At 37.0% G+C, this 23,919-nt stretch overlaps 1 protein-coding gene and 1 pseudogene across 1 annotated transcript; both read right to left on the minus strand.

Moving 5' to 3' along the window:
- Positions 1–13,203: 13,203 nt before the first annotated feature.
- On the minus strand, positions 13,204–14,105 carry LOC147530886 (uncharacterized; annotated as a pseudogene).
- Positions 14,106–15,066: 961 nt separating this feature from the next.
- On the minus strand, positions 15,067–15,619 carry LOC147530887 (uncharacterized). The gene has a single exon (XM_086649406.1). It carries the CDS (start codon positions 15,589–15,591, stop codon positions 15,157–15,159), a length of 435 nt encoding a protein of 144 aa, XP_086505532.1. The 5' UTR covers positions 15,592–15,619; the 3' UTR covers positions 15,067–15,156.
- Between the last annotated feature and the right edge of the window lie 8,300 nt (positions 15,620–23,919).

Below are 23,919 nucleotides of genomic sequence, written 5' to 3' on the forward strand. Positions count from 1 at the left end.
GGAAGATATGATCATAGGACTATAATCAGAAAGATCCCATTAACATCCCTGCTACATGACCTCCATCAATTTAGTGTCTGACTGCAAAATCACGAGCAATGATTGACCACCGTCGTACAAACCTATATAAATTACATATGGCTGCCTTAAAAATGAATCTGATGTTTAACCTTTGAGATTTTTGTTACCAGTAACCTGCACACTTGAACTGACTTAAGCATCAGAATGACTTTACAGGTACCATCTGTCCCTCTCTTCTCACCAATGAGCTATCAAACAACACATAGGAGGTAAAAAGATCATAGGTAACAAGGCCGATTTTTTAGAGATATCCTGGAAACCACTTTTTGAGGTCATTACAGAAGATAGTTAATTGGGTCGAACTGTCGGGAACGCTTGCTTTTAATGGAACAAATTTTGGAAATTTGATTACTAATTATGATGGAATGAATGCAAAACTAAAACCCAACTGATTATGAGAAATGAATGACATATGCTACTAGTATTACCCATTCTGAGAGTATATTGTTGGTTTCGGTGTACCGATTCAACGAGTTGACTCAGCGAGTCTATAACCGAATCACTGGTGAAACTGGTTACTACTTTGATTTTATTTGTAAATTAATCAAAAACACTTTCTTTCCAAATTAATGGAGAAAAACTAAGGAATAAAACAACTCAATATCTTTCGTATTTCTAACCGATAATGTCTATTATCCAGAACAGATGATTCGTAGTCGAATCTCACTATCGATTTAAGATCGGAAAGAGGAATTGTATCCTTCTGTGTTTACTGATTTATTACTTTAAAAATCAACACACTTCTGATTTGGAAAATCAGAATGTCTTTGATTAAGAAATCAGATAGACAAAAAAGAAAAAGAAAATCGGAGGATTAGAAGAAGAATGATTTTTTTTTTTTTTTTTTTTTTTTTTTAATCGAGGCGAGGTATTCCTCTTTCCTTAAGACAATTGACGCCCTGTATAGTACCAAACAGTTACCGGCGTTTGTCTCCCAGGATACAACGATTAACCTTTCGATTCAATGGTACTTCGAATCAGAAAGTAGTCGAACTTGAAAGTATACTAACCTCTGACTTATGCAAATGGACCAAACTTCTTGCTTATGAAACTCCTTGAAAACTCTGCTAAATCTTTCTCTTAGATACTCTAATATGATCTTCCAACAATGCTTGACACTCTGGAAAAAACGGATTGGAATTTGGAGTTGATTTGGGTCCTATAAATAGGTTTCGAATAGATGCATTCATAAGGGACAGGTCTGTTGGCTTTTAGGGACGCATCTGTTGGAAAGAAACGTGACGGATCACTTCTTAGCAACGGTTTCTGTCGGCAACAATGAGGACCGTCAGATCTCGCTCAAGATCTCGGGAGGAACGCCTGCCATCAGATCTGGCCGTGTCCGCTTTGCGTAAATGGTCCCTAAACTAACTTTTCCTTATTGCGACTTAGTCCCTAAATCAACCAAACATCGATCAAACTTCGGACTTGAATATCTCATTCATCCGGAATCGGATTTGAGTGATTCTTGAGTCTAAACTTAAGAGCTCGACGAGACGAACGCAATGGCATGCTCCGTTTCTGAGTTTGACGACTTTAACCGATCCAAAATCGGCTCCGATTCCAACAATCCCCCACATGAATGAATATTCGAGATTTCCTATAATGCAGACTTACTAGACTGACACACTGACACTGACAGAGGTTAGAGGCGGAATTTTGCTGCATCGGGATAGATAGCTTGCGGCTTTGAATCTTCCGTAGTGAATAGCCACCGGGTTTACAAAGACCTTAGTGAACTATGTCTTGAACTGGGTCCCATGAGTTGTAAACCAACGAGTAACTATCACACATCTAGTTCCTTACTTTCAAAAGTTCTCGGTTGTGTTCATTTCGGCCCTGAACAACCTGGTTTTCATGTGTGCTCTAGAGAAGTCGGCCATTACGACCTTCTCATAGAACCGGCATCAGTTCGCACACATATAGGTTATCCGTAATAAGGTATTCTGCTATACCTCACGTTAGACTCAAGTTCTAAGTTTTCGGATTCATTAAGAGCTTAATGCTTAACCTCTCATTGCAGACAACACTGATGTCATCCTAGGAATGGGTAAGAGATAAATCTTTTTCAGTGTTCCGTTCGAGTCAGTATATAACTTCAGTTTTCCCGTTGAACCTACATCTTGGGATCTCCAGTCACATAGGTTGGGTTTCCGTTATGACTTTACTCATTTACTTTAGGCAAAAGTCCCATTCCCCTTGATGAAGCAATTACTAACTCTCTAGGTAACCCTTTTGTAAATGGATCCGCTAGGTTATCCTTAGATTTGACATAATCTACTGTTATGACTCCTTCTGAGAGTAATTGCTTTACGGTGTTATGTCGTCGACGAATGTGTCGTGACTTACCGTTATACATTTTACTATGTGCTCTTGCAATAGCTGCCTGATTATCGCAGTGTATTTTTATTGCAGGCACCGGCTTAGTCCATATAGGAATGTCCTCCAGGAAGTGTCGCAGCCACTCTGCCTCTTCTCCTGCTTTATCCAGAGCAATGAATTCGGAATCCATTGTCGATCGAGCTATGCATGTTTGCTTTGAGGATTTCCATGATATGGCCGCCCCACCCAGTGTGAATATGTATCCACTAGTTGACTTGGTATCATCAGTATCTGAGATCCAGTTGGCATCCGCATATCCCTCTAATACTTCTGGATATTTGGTATATAATAGCCCATACTCTTTAGTCTGTCTCAAATACCTGAGTACCCTTACTATAGCCGTCCAATGTTCTTTACTTGGATTGCTAGTAAACCTACTCAATTTGCTAACAGAATAAGCTATGTCTGGACGTGTACAATTCATCAAGTACATCAGACTTCCGATAATCTGTGAGTACCTTAACTGGTTTACTCCTTGACCGCGATTTTTCATCAAATGCACAGTCGGATCTATCGGTGTCCGAGCTAAACTCATATCATTCTTGCTGAATTTTTCTAGAATTTTCTCAACGTAGTGAGTCTGAGATAATTTTATCCCAGAAGAGCTTCTAGATATTTTTATTCCGAGAATGACTTCAGCCCTACCTAAGTCTTTCATGTCGAAATTCTTCGACAACATTTGCTTAGTTGTTTTTATGACATCTATATTATCTCCCATAATAAGCATGTCATCTACGTACAGACATAGGATTACACATCCTTTAGCAGTGACCTTAGTGTAGACGCACTTGTCACACTCATTTATTTTGAACCCATTTGATAACATTGCTTGATCAAATTTCAAGTGCCACTGCTTAGGAGCCTGCTTTAAACCATAAAGCGACTTTACTAACTTACACACTTTCTTCTCTTGGCCGGATACCACAAACCCTTCTGGTTGAGTCATATAGATCTCTTCTTCCAGTTGTCCATTTAAGAAAGCTGTCTTTACATCCATCTGATGTATTTCTAGATTGTGGATAGATGCTATCGCGATTAGCAATCTTATTGACGTGATTCGAGTAACATGAGAGTAAGTGTCGAAATAATCTAGACCTTCTCTCTGTCTGAATCCTTGAGCCACAAGTCGAGCTTTATACTTGTCGATTGATCCATCCGTCTTCAATTTCCTTTTGAAGATCCATTTGCAACCTAATGGTTTGCAACCTATCGGGAGATCTACTAACTCCCATGTGTGGTTATTCATAATGGACTCAATCTCACTGTTCACTGCCTCTTTCCAAAAAGGAGCTTCTGGAGTCGACATAGCTTCTTTATATGTTAGAGGCTCACTTTCTAACATGTAGGTTAGAAAATCAGGACCAAAGGTTTTTTCTACCCTTGCCCTTTTACTCTTACGAGGCTCTTCCGACTTGTCCTCTACTAGATTTTTATCTCTTTCCGAGATTTCTGTATTTTCTTCGTTTCTAACTCTTTTCAGAGATTTTTCCTCTGATATAGATTTACATGGAAATATATTTTCAAAGAATTCGGCGTCCCGTGATTCTAAGATTGTATTCACATGTATATCTTCTATATCAGACTTGTGAACCAAGAATCTGTATGCACTACTGTTTTCTGCATATCCAACGAAAATACAGTCTATTGTCCTTGGTCCTATTTTGACCCGTTTAGGTAAAGGCACCAGGACTTTGGCTAGACACCCCCACACTTTAATGAATTTAAAGGATGGTTTTCTGCCGTTCCACAACTCATAAGGTATCTTACCTGTTTTCTTGTGAGGTAACTTATTTAATAAGTAGTTGGCCGACAATATTGCCTCCCCCCACAAGTTCTGAGGTAATCCAGAACTGAGTAATAATGCATTCATCATCTCCTTCAGAGTTCGATTCTTTCGCTCTGCTACACCATTTTGTTGAGGTGTATAAGGAGCAGTAGTCTGATGAATGATGCCGCTTTCGGCACAAATTTCAGCGAAAGGGGATTCATACTCTCCGCCTCTATCGCTTCTCAAAATCTTAATTTTTCGATTAAGTTGATTTTCAACTTCATTCTTATAGATTTTGAATTTCTCTACTGCTTCATCTTTACTTCTTAGCAAGTAAACGTGACAGTATCTTGTACTATCGTCTATGAAGGTGATAAAATACTTTTTACCTCCTCTAGTCTGAACCATTTTTAAATCACATATGTCACTGTGAATTAACTCTAATGGTTCTGTATTTCTTTCCACAGAATGAAAAGGAGTCTTTGTCAATTTAGACTCTACACACGTTTGACATTTTTCCGAAGAATTAATATCAAACTTCGGTATTAAGTCCATGTGCATTAACTTTCTCAAAGAGTTATAATGAACATGACCTAGTCTCTCATGCCAAATATTACAAGAATCAACAACATAAGCTAATGGTTTTTCTTTATTAATAATATTTAGAGTTACAGTTGCAACATTCAATTTAAAGAGCCCCCCCACATAAGTACCCTTTTCCCACATACATTCCGTTTTTGGATAAAACAAAATTATCGGAAACAAATACAAGTTTGAATCCGTTCTTGCTAAGGAGCGATCCAGACACAAGATTCTTTCGAATGTCTGGTGCATGCAGGACGTCATTTAGGGTTACTTCTTTTCCTGAAGTGAACTTCAGGATAACTTTCCCTTTACCCTGAACTTGACTTGTTGCGGCGTTTCCCATAAACAGTGTCTCGCCTTCTTCAAGTTTGGTATAAGTGGAGAACATGGTTCTATCTGCACAAACGTGCCTCGTGGCTCCAGTGTCGATCCACCATTCTTTTGGATTTCCAACTAGGTTAACTTCAGAAATAACCGCACAGAGGTTCATATTCTGAAACTTTTCAGCCACATCTTCGATTCCAGTAACCATTGCACACAGGTTCTGGACATCTTCATCTTCAACAAGAGAAGCCTGATGCTTAGCTTTCTTTTTCTTGTTGATCTTGTCATTTTTAGAACGACAATCTTTGGCAAGATGCCCCTTCTTGCCACAGTTGAAGCAGTTGCCTTCGAAACTTTTCTTCGTCGGCTTTCCTGAGCCTCCTTCATGGCCCGAGCGTTTCCGCTTTAGTTTTGGTCCCCCTTCGATGACGTTTACTTTTGGAGTATTTGAAGACTTCACTGTCTTCTTCTCTGCAGTACGACTATCCTCTTCTATTCGAAGTTTGAGGATAAGTTCTTCAAGGCTCATATCTTTATTTTTATGACGAAGGTAATTCTTGAAGTCTTTCCAACCCGGAGGCAATTTTTCAATCATTGCTCGGACTTGAAAGGCTTCATTTGTTACCAATGATTCGGCCTTTAATTCCTGAAGAATTATTTGGAATTCTTGAACTTGGGTTATGACTGGTTTAGAGTCAACCATTTTAAAGTCCAGAAATCTTCCAACGATAAATTTCTTCACTCCTGCAGTTTCGGCTTTATATTTATTGTGTAGTGTGTTCCATAATTCTTTTGCACTATCAATAACACAATACACATTATAAAGCCCATCATTCAACGAATTCAGAATGTAATTCTTACATAAAAAATTACTATGCTTCCAGGCCTCTACGGCCGAAGTATGTTGGATATCTCCGTCTTCTCGAAGGACTGGTTGGTCTTCAGTCAGATATTTTACTAACCCTAAAGTGGTTAGATAAAACATCATCTTCTGTGCCCATCGCTTAAAATCGATGCCCTTAAACTTCTCCGGTTTTTCGGCATGGACAGGACCAACACTTTTCGTTATGGCTTCACCAGTTGTTGCCATCTCTATTTCTGTCTCTGACTCAGAAAATTAGTTCAGTATACCGAAGTAAATCAATTGTCTTAAGATTGTTGGTTTCGGTGTACCGATTCAACGAGTTGACTCAGCGAGTCTATAACCGAATCACTGGTGAAACTGGTTACTACTTTGATTTTATTTGTAAATTAATCAAAAACACTTTCTTTCCAAATTAATGGAGAAAAACTAAGGAATAAAACAACTCAATATCTTTCGTATTTCTAACCGATAATGTCTGTTATCCAGAACAGATGATTCGTAGTCGAATCTCACTATCGATTTAAGATCGGAAAGAGGAATTGTATCCTTCTGTGTTTACTGATTTATTACTTTAAAAATCAACACACTTCTGATTTGGAAAATCAGAATGTCTTTGATTAAGAAATCAGATAGACAAAAAAGAAAAAGAAAATCGGAGGATTAGAAGAAGAATGATTTTTTTTTTTTTTTTTTTTTTTTTTAATCGAGGCGAGGTATTCCTCTTTCCTTAAGACAATTGACGCCCTGTATAGTACCAAACAGTTACCGGCGTTTGTCTCCCAGGATACAACGATTAACCTTTCGATTCAATGGTACTTCGAATCAGAAAGCAGTCGAACTTGAAAGTATACTAACCTCTGACTTATGCAAATGGACCAAACTTCTTGCTTATGAAACTCCTTGAAAACTCTGCTAAATCTTTCTCTTAGATACTCTAATATGATCTTCTAACAATGCTTGACACTCTGGAAAAAACGGATTGGAATTTGGAGTTGATTTGGGTCCTATAAATAGGTTTCGAATAGATGCATTCATAAGGGACAGGTCTGTTGGCTTTTAGGGACGCATCTGTTGGAAAGAAACGTGACGGATCACTTCTTAGCAACGGTTTCTGTCGGCAACAATGAGGACCGTCAGATCTCGCTCAAGATCTCGGGAGGAACGCCTGCCATCAGATCTGGCCGTGTCCGCTTTGCGTAAATGGTCCCTAAACTAACTTTTCCTTATTGCGACTTAGTCCCTAAATCAACCAAACATCGATCAAACTTCGGACTTGAATATCTCATTCATCCGGAATCGGATTTGAGTGATTCTTGAGTCTAAACTTAAGAGCTCGACGAGACGAACGCAATGGCATGCTCCGTTTCTGAGTTTGACGACTTTAACCGATCCAAAATCGGCTCCGATTCCAACATATATAATATTATCTTTACTTTTTATATCAGAAAATACGTTTAGAAAAATAAATCGTAAGAAATTGCTTGCACAATTGGTTATGCATCTACTCTGAAAATTCAGAGGTTGTATGTTTGGTACTTGGCGGGATTAAAGTCAATTTATTTGCTTGTGATGGAGGGTATAAACAAAGTAAATATTTCTTAATGATCATTTGAATCCATGTGATATCCTTAAATAGAGCCACAAAATTTTGGAATCGAAGTTCTTTTCCCGAACGTTTAAATTGTCCAGCAAATTAATTTCAAATTTGGTATTGTAACACAATGATTGTGTCTGTAAGTTGGACTATTGTGCTCACAGGTTCGAAACCTCCTAGTAACACCAATTTTGTGATTTTTTCTTATTCTACTTGTAAAACCCAGATTAATTATTGTCATAGAAATAGCTAAATTTCCATCACAGACCTACCCTCTACTAAGGGAGGAGCGAAATTTCGTTTTAGGCAGGGTTGATTTAATTAAATTTTTATCTAGAAGGTATTAGTGCTGGTGACTTACTTGTCAACTGGTGAGACACATAAGTAAATAATAATGAGATCATGAAGTGAACGATAGATAAAAAAGAAATAACAAAAATAATTTAAGTACGTATGCATAAGAAGCATATAATTGGGAAAACAAAACAAGGTTTGGGACCTAGAAAGAAGTTTAGACACAAAGGCGGATTCAGAAATTAATGAAGGGACGGGCTGAAAATTTTAACTAATAAAACTTAATGTCTTTTATAAATAGTGCACAAAATTATTTTTAGTTGTACGTGTCTAGTAAAGTTTAATTCATACGATACATCTATAATAATAAAACAACTCAGTCGGTTACACGTGGGATAAGTTTGACCGTCCATTTTCTTTGGGAGTTTCATAAAAATCACATCCAACACCTGTTACAAATTCCTCTTTATGTAAATAGACTAAAAAAGAAAGGGTAATAGTGTCACTAATTAATTTCTTTTTAAATACGGTTAAGATATCCCTAAAATAACTACTGCCCCATTTTCTTCTCTCCACTAAATTAATCGGTTATCTCTCCACTAAATTAGTTATAATATCTTTACACTACATAAATCACTTGTCCTCAATGAGAGATATACGATTATATTTCTCTCTCTCTCTCTCTTCCCTAAAAATTGAAAATGTTACGGCGTTAACCAAGAGGGATCTGACGCGACGGAAACATAGTTAGATTATAAACGGGTTAAGAAAGTCGAGTCTCAAATTGCTATTCAATATTCAAAATATTGGGATCATATTTTGTTGGTGACACTTATGTTAGCTTAGGTCATCATCTTCTTTTTTATTACAAAAACTAGATAAGATTTGTTGTTGTTATTATATAAAATTGTAGTATAAGAAGGAAAGATAAAAATTGCAATATTAGAGAAAACCAAACATAGATTTTCGTTGAATATTTTTTGGCACAAGTGATTATGAGTTCAAACATAAGCTTCCCATCAAGTTTAATTGGGCACAAAAGGCAAAAAAAAAAAACAATTGGAACACCTGCCCTTTATGAGTAAGCTGAAGAACTCCACCCTTTGCCACTTAGGAATGAACATTCCCCATAAATGAAGTTAGTACTTGCATGCATTATTACATAAGTAGACGCGGTTGCAGCCCGGCGGAGCCCACTAGTGACCCCGTCTCTGTTTAGACACATATAGGTGCCTACACGATTAAGTAGTTACAAATTGGAGGTCCAACAAGAATCTAACAATTCTCTAAACAGAAGTTTTAAAGACCCTATAAGCGTTAGAGGCACCTCCTTCCCACATGGAGGCGCCTTCCAGTGTTATTAGGAGCGTCTCTAAAACTCTCCTCCCTTCTGAAATCAGAAATTAAGCAAAGAGACTGGAACCGGTGACCTACCAAGCCAAAACCAGCATTACAACCAACTAGGCTAACACACATAATTTTGATTATGTTTTGTTTCAAAACTATTTGAAGTATAGCCTGAGTTGGTCTTCACATAGTTGGGTTCATGCTCTAAAGTATTCAACTTAACAAAAAAAATGCTCTAAAGTATTCAAAACACTGTAGAAGAGGATGTAACTTTTAAGATAAGAGCCATTATATCTTTTTCTATTAAATTTTTAAGGTAGGCACAATCATTTAGGCATCTCATTTGGCATTGCAGGTACAGTGTAACAGTGGCTTGGGATTCACTCCCACATTTTGGGAAGTTACATGTTCAACTCTAATTGAAGGTGGAAATCCATGATTGACCAAAACTATGTTATTAAGGATAAAAGTAATGACTTGTAAGATATGTTGTATGACCTTTTAGGTGTACAGAGTGTTTATAGGAAAATTTTGTGGTTACTATTAACATATTCCATCTTAAGATGTATCAAAGTCAAACAATATATACAGTGACAAAGCAAAACCACATAAAAACTACAGGAAAACGGCAACCGCCAAACACCTTTTCTTAAAATGAATGTGGATGCTTTCTTTACAGATATTAATGCTAACACTGAAAGCAGTTTAATTATGGGGGTTTTTAGTGCATGCCCCTCATTTATTTAGCTATATTAGGGGGACACCCCTAAAAACACTTTCATTTAGGCATTAACTCCCAAAGTCTATTTCCCGTCAAATAGCCGTTATGTGAGGGGTGTGCGAGTCACATGCTCGATCTCTAACCAAAATACCCCCTCCTAATTTTTAGTATATGACCCCCATTTATTTAGCTATATTAAGACTACACCTCCGACCAAAATACCTTGTCCATTCATCCACGTTAAATCTGTTTTCAGATTCTCCTTCAACAACTAACCAAGATTTAGAGTAAAAAACAGAGTCCAAGTTGACAATAAAGAAGAACAAGAACAAGAAATTGAAGTGAACCCTAGATTGAAACCAGAACCCATTTGCTTAGATTCAGCAGATCCACAAACTGAAGAAAAATCTGGATTTTGTAGTGAAAATTTTAATTATGAAAGAATCACTTATTCCAAAAGGAGAAGAAGATACTACATGTTGTGAAGTTGATGGTTGAGAGGAAGAAGATACTTGAGAAATAGGTGGTTGTGAAGCTCCAAGTGGTATTTTGGTTAGGGTGTAGTCCTAATATAGCTAAATAAATGGGGGTCATATACTAAAAATTAGGACGAGGGTATTTTGGTCAGAGATCAAGCATGTGACTCGCACGCCCCTCACATAACGATTATTTGACGGGAAAATGAGTTTTGGGGGTTAACGCCTGAACGAAAATGTTTTTAGGGGTGTCCCCCTAATATAGCTAAATAATTGGGGGTCATGCACTAAAAAACCCTTTAATTGTTCATTATCATCAGTCAAAATTCATGGAAGCTAAAGTGCAAACAGCTCATGCGCGAAATAGTGAGGAAAGTAAAGCGCTAGTCATACTCAAAGGTATCATATGGGCGGAGGAACACAAATACAAAACAATCATAATTGAAAGCGATAACCTCAAACTCATACAACATATGAAGAACCCTGGGCACTCTATCTAGTGGCAATCAATTGACCATATCCGACAAATCAAGGAAATCAACGGGAAGTTTGAGAATATCCAATTCACATATACATCACACACTCAGAATATCCAGGCGGACAAACTGGCGAAATGGTCAAGGAAGACAAACATAATTAAATTCCAGAAGTACATTCCCTACTTTCTGTCTGATATGTATTGTAACTATACTCTTGTGAATTAAATGCGATGTATCTTTCAAACAAAAAAAAAAAAAAGTTAAACAATGTATGGTTGTCCATTATACTTATGTAATCCTGTTATTTAATATAAAAATATTGTATAGACATTTTCACTTGAGTTAAGGTTGTGATATACATTCTCAACAAAAAAGAAAAAGGTTGTGATATACACAAAAAGTTTAGAATCACTCTTTGTTTGAAAACATAAACAAGGTCTTCATAGGAACACAAACAAACCAAAATTTAAGAGAAATAACACACCAAAACGATTAAAATATACAATTAATTATTTATTATAAACGCATTGCCTTCCATTGGGTTATATAATAGAATTACATCTGAAAAATGATAAAAATCTTTAGATATAAAAAAATCAACGTCCAAGATGTTCATAGAGACTAGCTATGTCATTTGGATCTGGAATGACTAACTTTAAGTTGATTCCTTCCATTTCCCATCTCAAAATAGTTAACATAAAAAGTTTCCATATCTTTAACAAATAGAGCTTAAAAGGTAGGACAATCAATGTAAAGAAAAAGTTGATTATAAACCTAACAACAAACCAAAAACAAACAAGAAATAGATTTTTAAGTAAACGTGTGGAGGACTGCCTTCTTTCATTCCCTTCCGAACCCATGACAATTGATCTTCTTGAGGTCTTCTCTTGTCTGTTTTTGAAAGCAAAACAGAGTTTAATAACTCTTTTAGTTTCTTTCGAGTGGGATTAGTTACTTCTCTTGAGAATGTGTATATTTGACACACTCTTTTCATTTTATTATAGAAAATTTGGACATGGGGATTGAATGAATCCTCAATCTCTGTCTGTCCTCCCAAAATCCTTCTCAATTTAAATCAACCGTTTAATTCTTAAATGATTTCGACTTTTAGCCAACTCGTCAATTTGACTTTGCTGAACTAAATATTAATCGATATTGACTAGTCAAGAAGTTAATAGATTGACCTAGACCAGACATCTTAGTGTTTAGCCTCATGCGAGCAAATCCTCAATGGATCTTATCAAGAGAGGGGATCTGGAAGAGCTCTACCACCTGAGGCAATCTTTAACCAGAGAAATTGTCGGGAGGTTGGTACGAGTCTCCTAAGCACCTTAAATCCTGCATTGACCCATAGGCAAGCGAAGAGGTAGACTCGAGTCAGTCTGCCCTTAAGCTCTGCTTTGACTTTGAAATAAAGTGTAGGTCCGAGTCAACTCTGCCCTGTGAGCCCTGCTCTTCTGGCCAAAAAGACGAAGTAGGAAAGTCTACAGAAGTCAACTCGACACCTCGAGATCTGTTTGCCTGAATAAATGCAGTTGCACGGAGGGTCAGTAGTGTCAAAAATTCGGTTTTCACACACAAACCGTTATATGTATGAAGATCCTTTCATGTCAGAAGATACACACATGGTCAATGATTATACTTCTAACGACAATAATGAGACTCATCAAACCGGTGTTTTACCACCACATCATCTCAGTCGGTGCTTTGTCATTGCCCTCCAACAAGGCCGAAGCCAGGTGTCTGTGGCCCATGGTTCTAGTCAAGGGCTGAATCCTATTGACTATTAAGGTCTTAGATATAACTGGTGCACAAACATAGCTAAACCAAGGTGGTTCCTAAAGTAGTCACTTGCCGAATCACACAACTGACTAATGGAAGCAAGATTTAAAGTAAGTTTGGGAACATGAAGAACATTATAAATAGATAGACTAGGTGTGACGACATAGCCGATACCACCTAATGACATTGGTGTGCCGTCAACGGTTCGGACTGGAAGATCAGATATATGCTTTAATGAAACAAAAGATGGTAAGTCTGGAGACATGTGACGAGAGGCTCCAGAATCTAAAATCCAAACTGAAGAAGGCATACCTGAGGAAGAAATAAGAGAAAAGAAACCTTCAGAAGAAGACAAGGCATATGGCTGCATGACTAAGAATTTCTAAAACTGATCTGAGAGTGAGTCTAATGTAGTACTAGAAGACTTGGGAGCTAAAGGGCCTTGCGGAGCAGAGGTGGACATAGCATGTGGCTGCATGGCAAGAAATTTCATATACATTTGAAATTAATCAACCACATTATCAGTTTTGGGCACAGAAGAAGATGAGTCCCTAGAACCAGGCGAGTCAGATGGCGGTATAACTACTGCAGCGTCATACTGAAAAGGCTTCTGAGGTCTCTGATTCTGTTGTGACTTGTTCATTAACTTGGGACATTGAGCCTTCCAATGACCCTTTTGCTTACAGAAGTTGCATTCATCCATAGCAACCTTTGTATAAGGTTTGTTCTTGTGATTTTGCTTCGAATGAACAGCTAACACTGTTTCAGTAGGTATTTGAAGAATGTCTTTCCTTGCTTGGTACTTGAGACATGTCTCTTCAGCTATAAGCTCATTAACAACTTTAGCAATAGAGGGAAGTGTCTTACTATGCAAAATTGTACTACGAATTAATTCAAAATCACTACGCAAAGCCATCAAAAACTGAACCAAACGACCTTCCTCTCTAGAGCAATATAAGGAGGACAAGCCTGCAACTCTTCGGATTTTGTAAGAGCTAACTGATCCAAAGACCAGTCATTGCAGAATGAAATTCTTGAATACTCACATCTCTGTGTTCCATATTTCTAATATCAGCTTCTAACTTATACTGTGTTGCAAATCGACTATTGGAACATATCTGCTAAGTAAAACCACATCTCATGACAAGTTTGAAATTTCGCCAACTGATATCCAATAGTGTTATCTACTGAGTTATTAATCCAAGTGATAATTTTTGAGTTATTTGCTTCCCAAGTCTTATATAACTCAGCAAATTTTTTTTTCGATTTATCAATTGCTTGAACAACAGTACCATCAATGTAATCCCACAAATATTTTCCTTTCAAAAAATTTCTCATAAAAAAACTCTAATAAAAGTAGTTTTTACCATTCAATCTTACACTAATAGCTTGCAATGAATCATCCCCCCCCCGCCCATTTTTTCAATTCAGTACCAAAAATAACCAACAAAGCAAATAACAACACCAAACAGACTAGCTAAAAAAGTACGAAGAAGAGGAAGTGCGAAATAACAATACGAGATCTGCGGCAACCAAGCGGTCCCTTGTAGAAGATAATTTTCCAGCTAGTAAAAAAATAAATTCCAAACGCACCCTTCTTCTCCAAATAGTAAAATCACTTTTTCCAAAACCACCAAAGTGCAACTCGTCCAACTATTTTCCAAAACCACCTAAGTGCAACTCGTCCAACCCTTCTCCAAAACCGCCTAAATCAAAAAACCGGTAACTCGTCCAACCCTTCTTCTCCGAAAATCCAAAATAAAACCAAAATCCAAAGACAACCTTTTTCGAACTCTCCCAACAACTCTCTCTTTCCCTTTTATGTATCCAAATCGCCTATTTCTAAGCTCACAAACCGCTTTCCCACATTCTAAGCTCCGATACCATGTGAAAATCAATAACAATATTCAAAGAGAAGAAAAAGAGAGAAACATTTTAATGGAGGTTAGGGATTTCATTAGTGGAACTAGGTTTACCAGATAACAAATATATAGTAAAGATAAAAGACTAAAAAGCCTCAACATTGAAGAAATATATTCAATTAGGAACAAAACTTATTGAATTTATGTTAAAATTTGTTATCATAAAGGATAGTAAACATCCGTTGTAGCAAGTTTACATCACAAGATTACCAAGTAGATGAGAAAAACCAACTTAGATATAAAGTTAAAAGAAGAAAAGAGGGAGAAAATAACATCATACATGCTAAATATAACAAATCCTTCCCAATTTCAAATCATGTAAAAATTCATATATAACCTTAATCTCATACTTCTCCCTCTCAAAATTATTTAGAGGTTTGTTGAATGATATAATACAAGCAGTCATTGTATAAATGAAACCTAATTGTATTATACCAGATCAAAAGAGAGAAAAAGAAGATGAAGATTGTTTTACTCCTCTGCATGTGTACATAAAACTGTATATATACTTTTCCTTGTTTAATTAGTTCCTTTCGTCAAATTCGTACCCGTTGAGTCCGTTTTTCAGTCATAGTCTTCGAATGCATCATCAAGATCTTAATATTATTTTTCTTATTAGAGTTGAAGTTTGGTTTGGTTAATAATTTTAACCAAAACCCACTTTTCCTCTTGCTCTTTCCATTTCCATCTTCGACTGAACGGCTTCTCTTGAGCTGATCATCTCTGGTTTTCGACGACGAAACAAATATACTGTTCTGATCAATTTGGTCATGTTCTTGTTTTCGATAATGAGTTGGAGAAGAAGAGGAAGAAGAAGAAGAAAGAGGAGATAATAAATAAGGTGTTATAGTAGAAGTTGAATTGAAATCAGAGAGCTTTTCTTTCAAACAACATGAACACACCCCTGGTGATTGTCTATGTTTTGGGTGTTTATTGCACTTTAAGCTTGATTCAATTCCATACCAACCCATTTTATCTTTCTCTATCTAGATTTCTTTCTCTCTCTCTCTCTCTCTCTCTCTCTCTGTATAGAAGCAATTGATCTCATTGTCTCATGGTTTTCATATATTTAGAAGAGTAGGAGAGAGAGAGAAAGTTAGGTTTCCTTGGTGGCTTAGTTTTGTAATATTAAATTGATCCAAAATTGTAGGTTGTGATGTAAAAGGAAGGAGATTACAAGGAACCGAGAGCTTTGAATTTTGACCAAGATTGGTGAGTGGTTGTGTATTATAGTGGATGTATGCAGACAACATAACGCACGTGGGGAAACTGTTCTGTTGTTTTTGTGAAATAAATTAAAATACAGTATATTTTTTTTTTAGAGAAATGAAAGAGTGACTTAGAATTTGGTACTTAGAGGATGACATATTTTCTCATTTGGAAACAAAAGCGGTCTTCACTGTAGTCAAATTTTAAAAAAATATTGTCTTTTAGTGAATTTCACGTCATTATGTCATCCTCTAAGTCACTCTAGCATCTCCCTTTTTCTTAACACGCTTTCGGGAAGTCATTATATGTATGTAGATACGTCATAAATACATAAACCAATTAAAACTTTCAATATGATGATAATAATGAGTTACACAACTACTCCCTAAAGCAATAATGGATTCACCAACTCTTCAAGATGTGTAGAAACACTCTTAAATAAAAATTCCTCACCAAAACTACGGTTGATAAAGCTGAAGAAGAAAAAGGGAAATAAAGGTGTCTTACTCCTAAATTACCACAATGATTGAAGAATTATAACACTAAACCAAATCTCTATTTCTCTTTTTTTTCCTCTCTCTCATATTTCACACTCTAATTTGAGAGGATATAATCTAAAAAAGTTCTCTCTCTGACCTTTCTCTTCTATCCGAAAGGATATAGTCAGAAATGATTACCTAATCACTCTCCCTACTGGGAGGATTATAGTTCTCTCTCTTATCTCTCTCTAATCTGAGAGGATATGATCTGAAAGGATTCACTATCTTTCTATCACCTCCCTCGAATCCGAGAGGATATGATCTAAAAAGATTCTCCAATAACTTTCCCAACTGAGAGGATACTCTCTCGTTTGAAAGTATGAATACTATTTTCCCTTTCATTCTCTTTTACAATGACAATTAAGGAGGTATTCTAATAAAAATAGGATATCTTTTTTAGGCTTGAAATAGAAAACCTATATCAACCCACAAAAGGAATCAGGGAAAATCCTATTTTAACTAGGAATCCTTTTTATATTAGGAGGGACCCGAACAATATGCACTCGGACTTGGCTCAAGAGGCATCCGGTGCGCGTCTCTCCATGTCTGAGACTTACCACCAATTTTTTGTTCTTTTTGAATCCTAATTTTGAAAACTCCTTTTGAAAATAATTTAAAAATCTATGAAAAAAAATGATATTTCTCTTTTGAAACTCTTTGAAAAATCAAGTCTCTTGAAGAAAACTCAAATTTGCAATCTGTTTTGAAGATCCTTTCCTTTCTAATATGAAATTTTATCAAATCTTGTCTAAATTCTTTGCATATCTATCTAGCTATAACAAATCTAAATTTGTTAAAGTGTTAGTCCGAGATTAGCTAAAATTAGCTCGTGCAAATGGCTCTAATACCTCTCTTTGGTTATGGTCACACCTAATGTTCTAAGCGGAATCTGAGATGTCATACATCTAACATTAGCTGTCTGGATCTCATGCCAAACCAATAATGAACTAGTAAAATCAGAATTACCTTAATTCGCTTATCCTACTGACTAATTTGATTATTTTCTCTCGAAGATCTAGAGCTCCATTTGTGCAGCTCCTCTACTTGAGACACTCAAGGAATGGACTTAATCTTCTGCTCTTTAGGTTAGCTAGAATTGAATGGAGACCTTTCTTGATCCTTCTTTAGAGGTGAAGATGAAGAGCTCTTTCTTCTTTAGACTAAATAGACAGTTTAGGAATTATTATCTTTATTATATTGTACTAATGTAGCTAGAGAGACGAAAAATTATGAGAATTTTCCACACTTATTTCTATTATAATTGTATACGTTTATAGAGATTTCTAAAATCGGAATCTTAATCAAATTAGGTTTCCAAAAGAACCGCCAAAGCAAAAAAATTCCAGAAAACCAAATCTAAGTGGAATTCCTATATGGGAATTAACTCCCATCTGGGGTTCCCCATTGTGGTGGCTGGCCAGGAGTCCCATTCCTAAAGGGAATGACCTTGCCGACCATGCCCTAAGAGGCCCGACCACTACGCCCAACCTTGGACATGGCTGGGGTCATGCGCCCGTACACCCTCTGCCCCGGGCCATCCACGCCTTTTATCCCACTCTGTCTAGTTAGATCTTCTGATAGAGTCGACACTCTTTTGTGTAACCTGTTGTAGGATCGGTCTTTGTTAGTCGCATGTCATCTGAATGAGTTGTAGATCATAGTTAGTTTTAGCTAAACATTACGATTCCTAAAATGACCGAACTTATTCATCATCTGTCCTGTCGGACAAACTGATTGCATTGCCATCTTGATCGAAGAACATTTCCTTCACTGACTATTTTTCTATTTTAGAATGAAAATGAGAAACTTACTCTGAAATTAAAAAATAAGGGTCCTTCGAGTGGGAGTGCTCTAGGGATCGCCATATTTCCTTATAAAGGGAGATTCATACCTACTTTGGGTAGCAGTTTGGGCCCTGTCCCTAAAGGTAAAGTTATGCTCGTGCTGCCTTTTCTAACAAAGGGTTCAGTCTCTACTTCTCATGTTCAAAATTCTATATTTGATTTTCTAGGTGTTCAAACCCAAGTCTTAGCTTTGGATTCCACTACTGAGACAACTCAACCAGTCAGAGCTTATGCGCCTCTGGGTCCTCTGCCCCTCTTTATTTGGTGAGTTGTTTAAACTGTCTTCTCAATGTCTCTTTTTTTGTACTTGTATGAATATTTTCCTTTATGTTGTAGATATGAAAAAAATCTAGTGTAAATAGACCAAACCCATTTTTCGTGGACTTGCTTTGGAGGGAGCTACGTGGTCGAGGTCACAAAGATTTCAAGAGGCCAATCTTTCACTCTTGCAAAGAAGTGTCTCTTTCTAGCGAGCTGCTGAAGCTATTCTTTCGATGAGTCTGAGGTTGTTGAGGTGGTTATTGATCCTCCGTCTTCTTAGATAAAACGGTCGACCCTTCTGGTTCACCTGTTACGTATCAGGAAATCAATATTAAGGTTAATAATGCCAAATTTGATTATCTCTCCCGATTCTCCATTCTGGGAGTTCAATTGTTGGTCACTCGATCGACTTATCCGTGGATCCTCTTCCCTTTTTAACTCGACTTAGTGTCTATTTTGGTAGGATTGAAATTTCTATTTTTTTTTTCTCTTTTGAGTAGTATTTTAACTAACCACTTCTTTATTTGTAGCTCAAGGTAGTAATATAGTCGTCTGCTAACAAGTTTCAAAAGTTTGAGTTCGATCTCAACTCAGCTTGGATGTCTGTCGTGCAACTAATGCCGAGAGAGACATGGCCAAAATAGAACCCGGGCGAGTTCATGATTCAGGTGGATATAGTTGGGGAGAGATGTAGCATGGATTTGAAGTTGACTCGGGTTAAGGATGGGCCTGCCCACACAACTGAGCAATATCTTCAAATAATCGTTGACCTGAAATGCGACCTGGAAGTGACGGAGAAGAAGAGTGAATAGGCTATATTTGATATGGATCGTCGCTTTAGGAAGAGAGAGAAAAATTTGTGGCAAGTTGTCAACTTACCTTCTTGTGGGCTCAAAGTTAAGAAAGGGGTCCTCGGCTTAAAGAATGGGTGAGATTGTGCTCACCTGACATCAAAGCTCAGCTGATCTTGGTGCCTTTTTGCAAATGGCTCCTGATACCGTGAATGGGTATGTTGCCGAGTTGTAACTCATTGGGAGATTTATTTGAGTGAAAAATCAGAGCCGGACGATGAAGAAGGGAGGGCCGACTATGAAGTTGAGGATGAGGTTGCCCCCGAAGGCAAAGACGATGAGCATGACACTGATGTTGGTCAATATTTGGCTCATCCCACTAAATTACTTCCCTAACCTACAACACTTAACTGATTTAAGCTCAATGTCTTTGCAGGTAGCTCACCCCCACGATCATCTTAAATCATCATTGGAAAGTAGGAAGGACATTTAATGAAAAGTTACAAGTTTAATTTTCAAGAAATACTCAGAAAATAAGTTTCCGACATCATTAGAGACTACTGCATTTGAGATGCTCTAAGTTTGATATTGTTGTCTATTGAATCACTGCTAATAATGATTTAAGAAGTTAGATAATTTTATCATGCAATTATTATGGAATTATCATTTTGAGATGCTCTAAGTTTGATATGGCTGTCTATTGAATCACCGCTAATAATGATTTAAGAAGTTAGATCATTTTATTATGCAATTATTATGGAATTATCATTTTAAGATTAAAATTAGACGTGGACTAACCAGACTTAGAGGAAATCGAATAAAGGCTCCCAAATCCCAAATAGGAGGTTCGCATCTCATTTAAGCCTCTAAATTTGTAGGAGCTCCTGCTCCAAGGGAGGATCCCCAAAAAGGGGGTCCCAACCCAAATTTAATTTGTTTAGTCGTGTGTGATGTGCTTGTGTGAAATTTTAGGTCTAATTTTCGACTACAAAATTAGTTGCTTCAAATTTCAAATGTGTCAGCCGTCTATTTTTATAAAAGATAGAAGATTTTAAAAAAATCAAAAAAATATATTAAAAATAAAAAATTGTTTTGAAGTATTAAAAATATTATAAGTGGACAATTTTTTTAGGAATCCACCCCAAATTGGGAAGAGTTGGCGGAGGGATTCCGACCTCTTGGGGAGTCCGTCCAAGGGACTCTCGTCTTGGAGCACCCTGGGCTCCCAAATTCAAATATTTAGAACCCCGACCCTCAACTATTGGGTTTGCTCTTATAGCATAGAACAACATTTTAAACATCATTTAGTTCCACAAAAAAAAAAAACATTTTAAACATCATTTCGGCAACCATATACTTGTGGTTAGGTATCTTTATGGCAAATATGAGTATAAGAAAAGGCTAGTTTGAGCTTAACAGAAGGCAATCCACTCTCTTTTTCTATGTGACCTATATACTATGTACTATACATCAATTAGGGTCCTTTTGATACCTGTGAAAACATTTGGATAGGAAAGTGAATTATTCCTAATGACAAAGAAAATCAAAATTTTCACGTTATAGTTTAAGTGTTTGACAGAGACCGGGAAAAAAAGGGTTGCCTTTAAAAAAATATAAAGTATAAACTTTAGACATTCAGTGGGTGCTTTTGTGATGTTATACGCAAATTACTTGTCCACCACCCTTTCGTCCAGAGGTTGGACACCCCTTTTAAGTCCTGAGGTAGTCAGATCAAGTCGCGGTAGAAGCAGTTTGCTATCAAGATTTATCCCATGTAATTTTGGCAATATATATAGTAAACAATATAATAATTTTTCAGGCTTTAGGCCTCTTTCATGTTGTCGGGCTTTAGGTCTCTTTCATTATGGTTTAAATTAGGCATTTATCGTGCCCATCACATCTTCATCATGTGTCAATTCCTTGTAACAATTAATGTAGATCGTAGTCAATTTCTCAAAAAAAAATAGTAAATTACTTGTCCACCACCCTTTTGTGTAGTGGTAGGACATCCCTCTTAAGTCCGTGAGGTCTTGGGATCGAGTTTCGGTGGAAGCAGTTTATAACCAAGATTTATCCCATGTAATTTAGGCATTGAATAAAGTAGATACTGTCGGACTTTAGGCTCTTTGTTGTCGGGCTTTAGGCCTCTTTAATTATTGGTTTAACTTAGGCGATTATCGTGCTCATCACATCTTACCGATGTATTAATGCCTTGTAACGACTGACGTAGATCGTAGTCGATTTCTCAAAAGGAAAAAAGTAAATTACTTATAAGGGGTGCCTTTAGAGTTTCGTGATGTTGTCTTCTTCCCTTTCCTTCCCTTCTCCCGATCTCATCTTACTAATCTCAAAATCAAGTTCTGGATTGAGGGTTTAGAGTAAAGATGATGACATTCATAAACAAGACCAAGCTTCATTTAATCAGGTATCCGAATTTGAATCAAAAGTTCTGGTCTAAGGGTGTTATGGTTTGAGATTTGATTTTTTGGATTGGGAAAATTGATAAATTAGGGTTTGAATAATCTAAAGTTTTATTACTTGAAGAATCCGGTTTTGGTTACTTTTCTCCACTGTTTCTTTTGATCCATCTTATCTGAAGAGCATAAAGAGAAAGAATGGAGAAAACGAAAAATCCAAATCTGATTTTGGTTCCTTTTGTTGTTTGAAGAATCCAAATGAATGCTATAAAAAAAGTCAATTATGGATTATAAAGAGAATCCAAAGATAATATTAGAAAACCAAAATTGTACATGATTAGGTCGAAAATTTAGAAGGAATCAAGGTTAGAGTTAGATTTTTCGATCTCATCATGTAAAAAAGAGATGATCCGAACAAGCCAAAATCTCTTCAAGCAGCCATGCCATGCCGGAACAATCCAAGATTGAAGATTAAGGGTGTAAGGAAATTACTTAAACACCTTCACGGAAGAGATAATTTTCATACCTTTTTTTTTTTCTTAAGAAATCATTTAGCACACCCAAAACGCCCAACCAAATAGTGGAAAATAGATTTTCTTACGAAAATTGATTTTCCCACATAATTTTCTCGCGTATCAAACGGACCGTGAAGCAAAAAATGAAACTTTTAAAATACTGATTATATAGTTCTACGTTATAAATTTTTTGCTGAACTTTGGACACACTGACATGCCCTGGAATAAAAATTAAAAAAAAAAAAAAAAATATTGTTGTCCTGCTATTATTCTACTGGATTGATTGATTTAGGCCAATGTTTTGGGGAAATCAGCAAAGTTTCCGGGGCATTAAGTTTTGGGTGGAAACAAATTTTTTTTGTTTCCTCCAAATATCATCCTTTCAATTTTTATTTTGTCTTCTTCCGGTGACTTCTGCCATTAACGCCGGCGACCCTCTTTCCCTCTTCATCCCTTTCTCTCTCTCTCTCTCTCTTCATCCCTATCTCTCTCTATCTCTTCTACCTCTCTTTCTCTCTTCCCTCTCTCTTCTACCTCTCTCTCTCTTCCCTATTTTCTCTCTCCAAATTCCGGCGAAGGGAATGTTTCCTTCGCCGGAACCTTCGTCTGGAAAACCGAACGAATGGAGGAGACCTTCGTCTGGTTTTCCAGGCGAAACTCGTTTTGATCTGGACTCCAGATTTAGACAACCTTCTTCTGGAAAACCAGACGAAGTTCGTCTGGTTTTTCAGAAGAAGGTTCCGACAAAGAGACCATTCCCTTCGCCGGAATTTAGAGAGACAGAAGGGAGGGAAGAGAGAGATAGAGGTAGAAGAGATAGAAAAAAAGAAGAAAGGGAGAGAGAGAGAGAGAGAAGAGAGGGAGAGAGAAAGGGGGAGAAAGAGAAGATGATGAAGTTGCCGGCAACATCCGGCCGACGACTTCTGAGGTGCGTTTGGTTTGCGTTTTTTTAGTTTTGCACCGTCTTCCTCAGAAATTTTTCTGCTTCCCCCAAAGCGGTGGCCTTGATGTATGTGGTTTGTTTGCTTTTTTTTTGATTGATTGATTTATGTGGTTTATTTGTTAGACTAGAGGTTTGTGGTTAAAGAGCACATGAGACGTGAAAAAACTATGATGGGTAATTTTGTTGGGGCCCGGAAAATTGCTTCCCCAGTAGGATTCCAGAATATTTGCTTTTTGTTGGGCTCATTTAGATTGCTTATTTCTAGCTGATTTTAGAGTGGAGAGAAATTTTAGAGTGGCTTATGAGCCCAAAATAAAATATTTTGTAACAAGGTGTAAGGTGAAATAACTATCGCGTCCCTGACCAAAGCGAGCCTTGCACGCAAATTTAAAGCCAGTCAAAAGAGTCGGATTCCGACGTAAAACGCAAACACCACCCCAGTGTATGTATGTTTATGTGCCTTCGTCTCCCTCAAATGAAAACGAAAACGAAAACGACTCGAGGAAATGAGAATAGATTTCACCTGATCACTTAAACAACAAACAAAAAACAGATTCTTATTTGGTTGAAAGCTTCTCACACTATCATTGACTGAAACAATATCATATTCCTCTGCAATACTAAGCTTCTGCTCCGTATCTGGGGGAACACTTTTGCGTTTCTCACACGATAAACAAGCACAAGCATAAACCGGACGTTATCATTTTGCAAACACTTATCACGATATTGAGTGAACTCTATGGATCGGTCACCGATTGAAACCAAGAAAAAAGGAAAGAA

The sequence above is a fragment of the Eschscholzia californica genome, unplaced genomic scaffold (assembly GCF_041429995.1).
Source record: "Eschscholzia californica isolate CP2 unplaced genomic scaffold, dmEscCali1.0.p SCAF_6, whole genome shotgun sequence".
Lineage (NCBI taxonomy): Eukaryota > Viridiplantae > Streptophyta > Magnoliopsida > Ranunculales > Papaveraceae > Eschscholzia > Eschscholzia californica.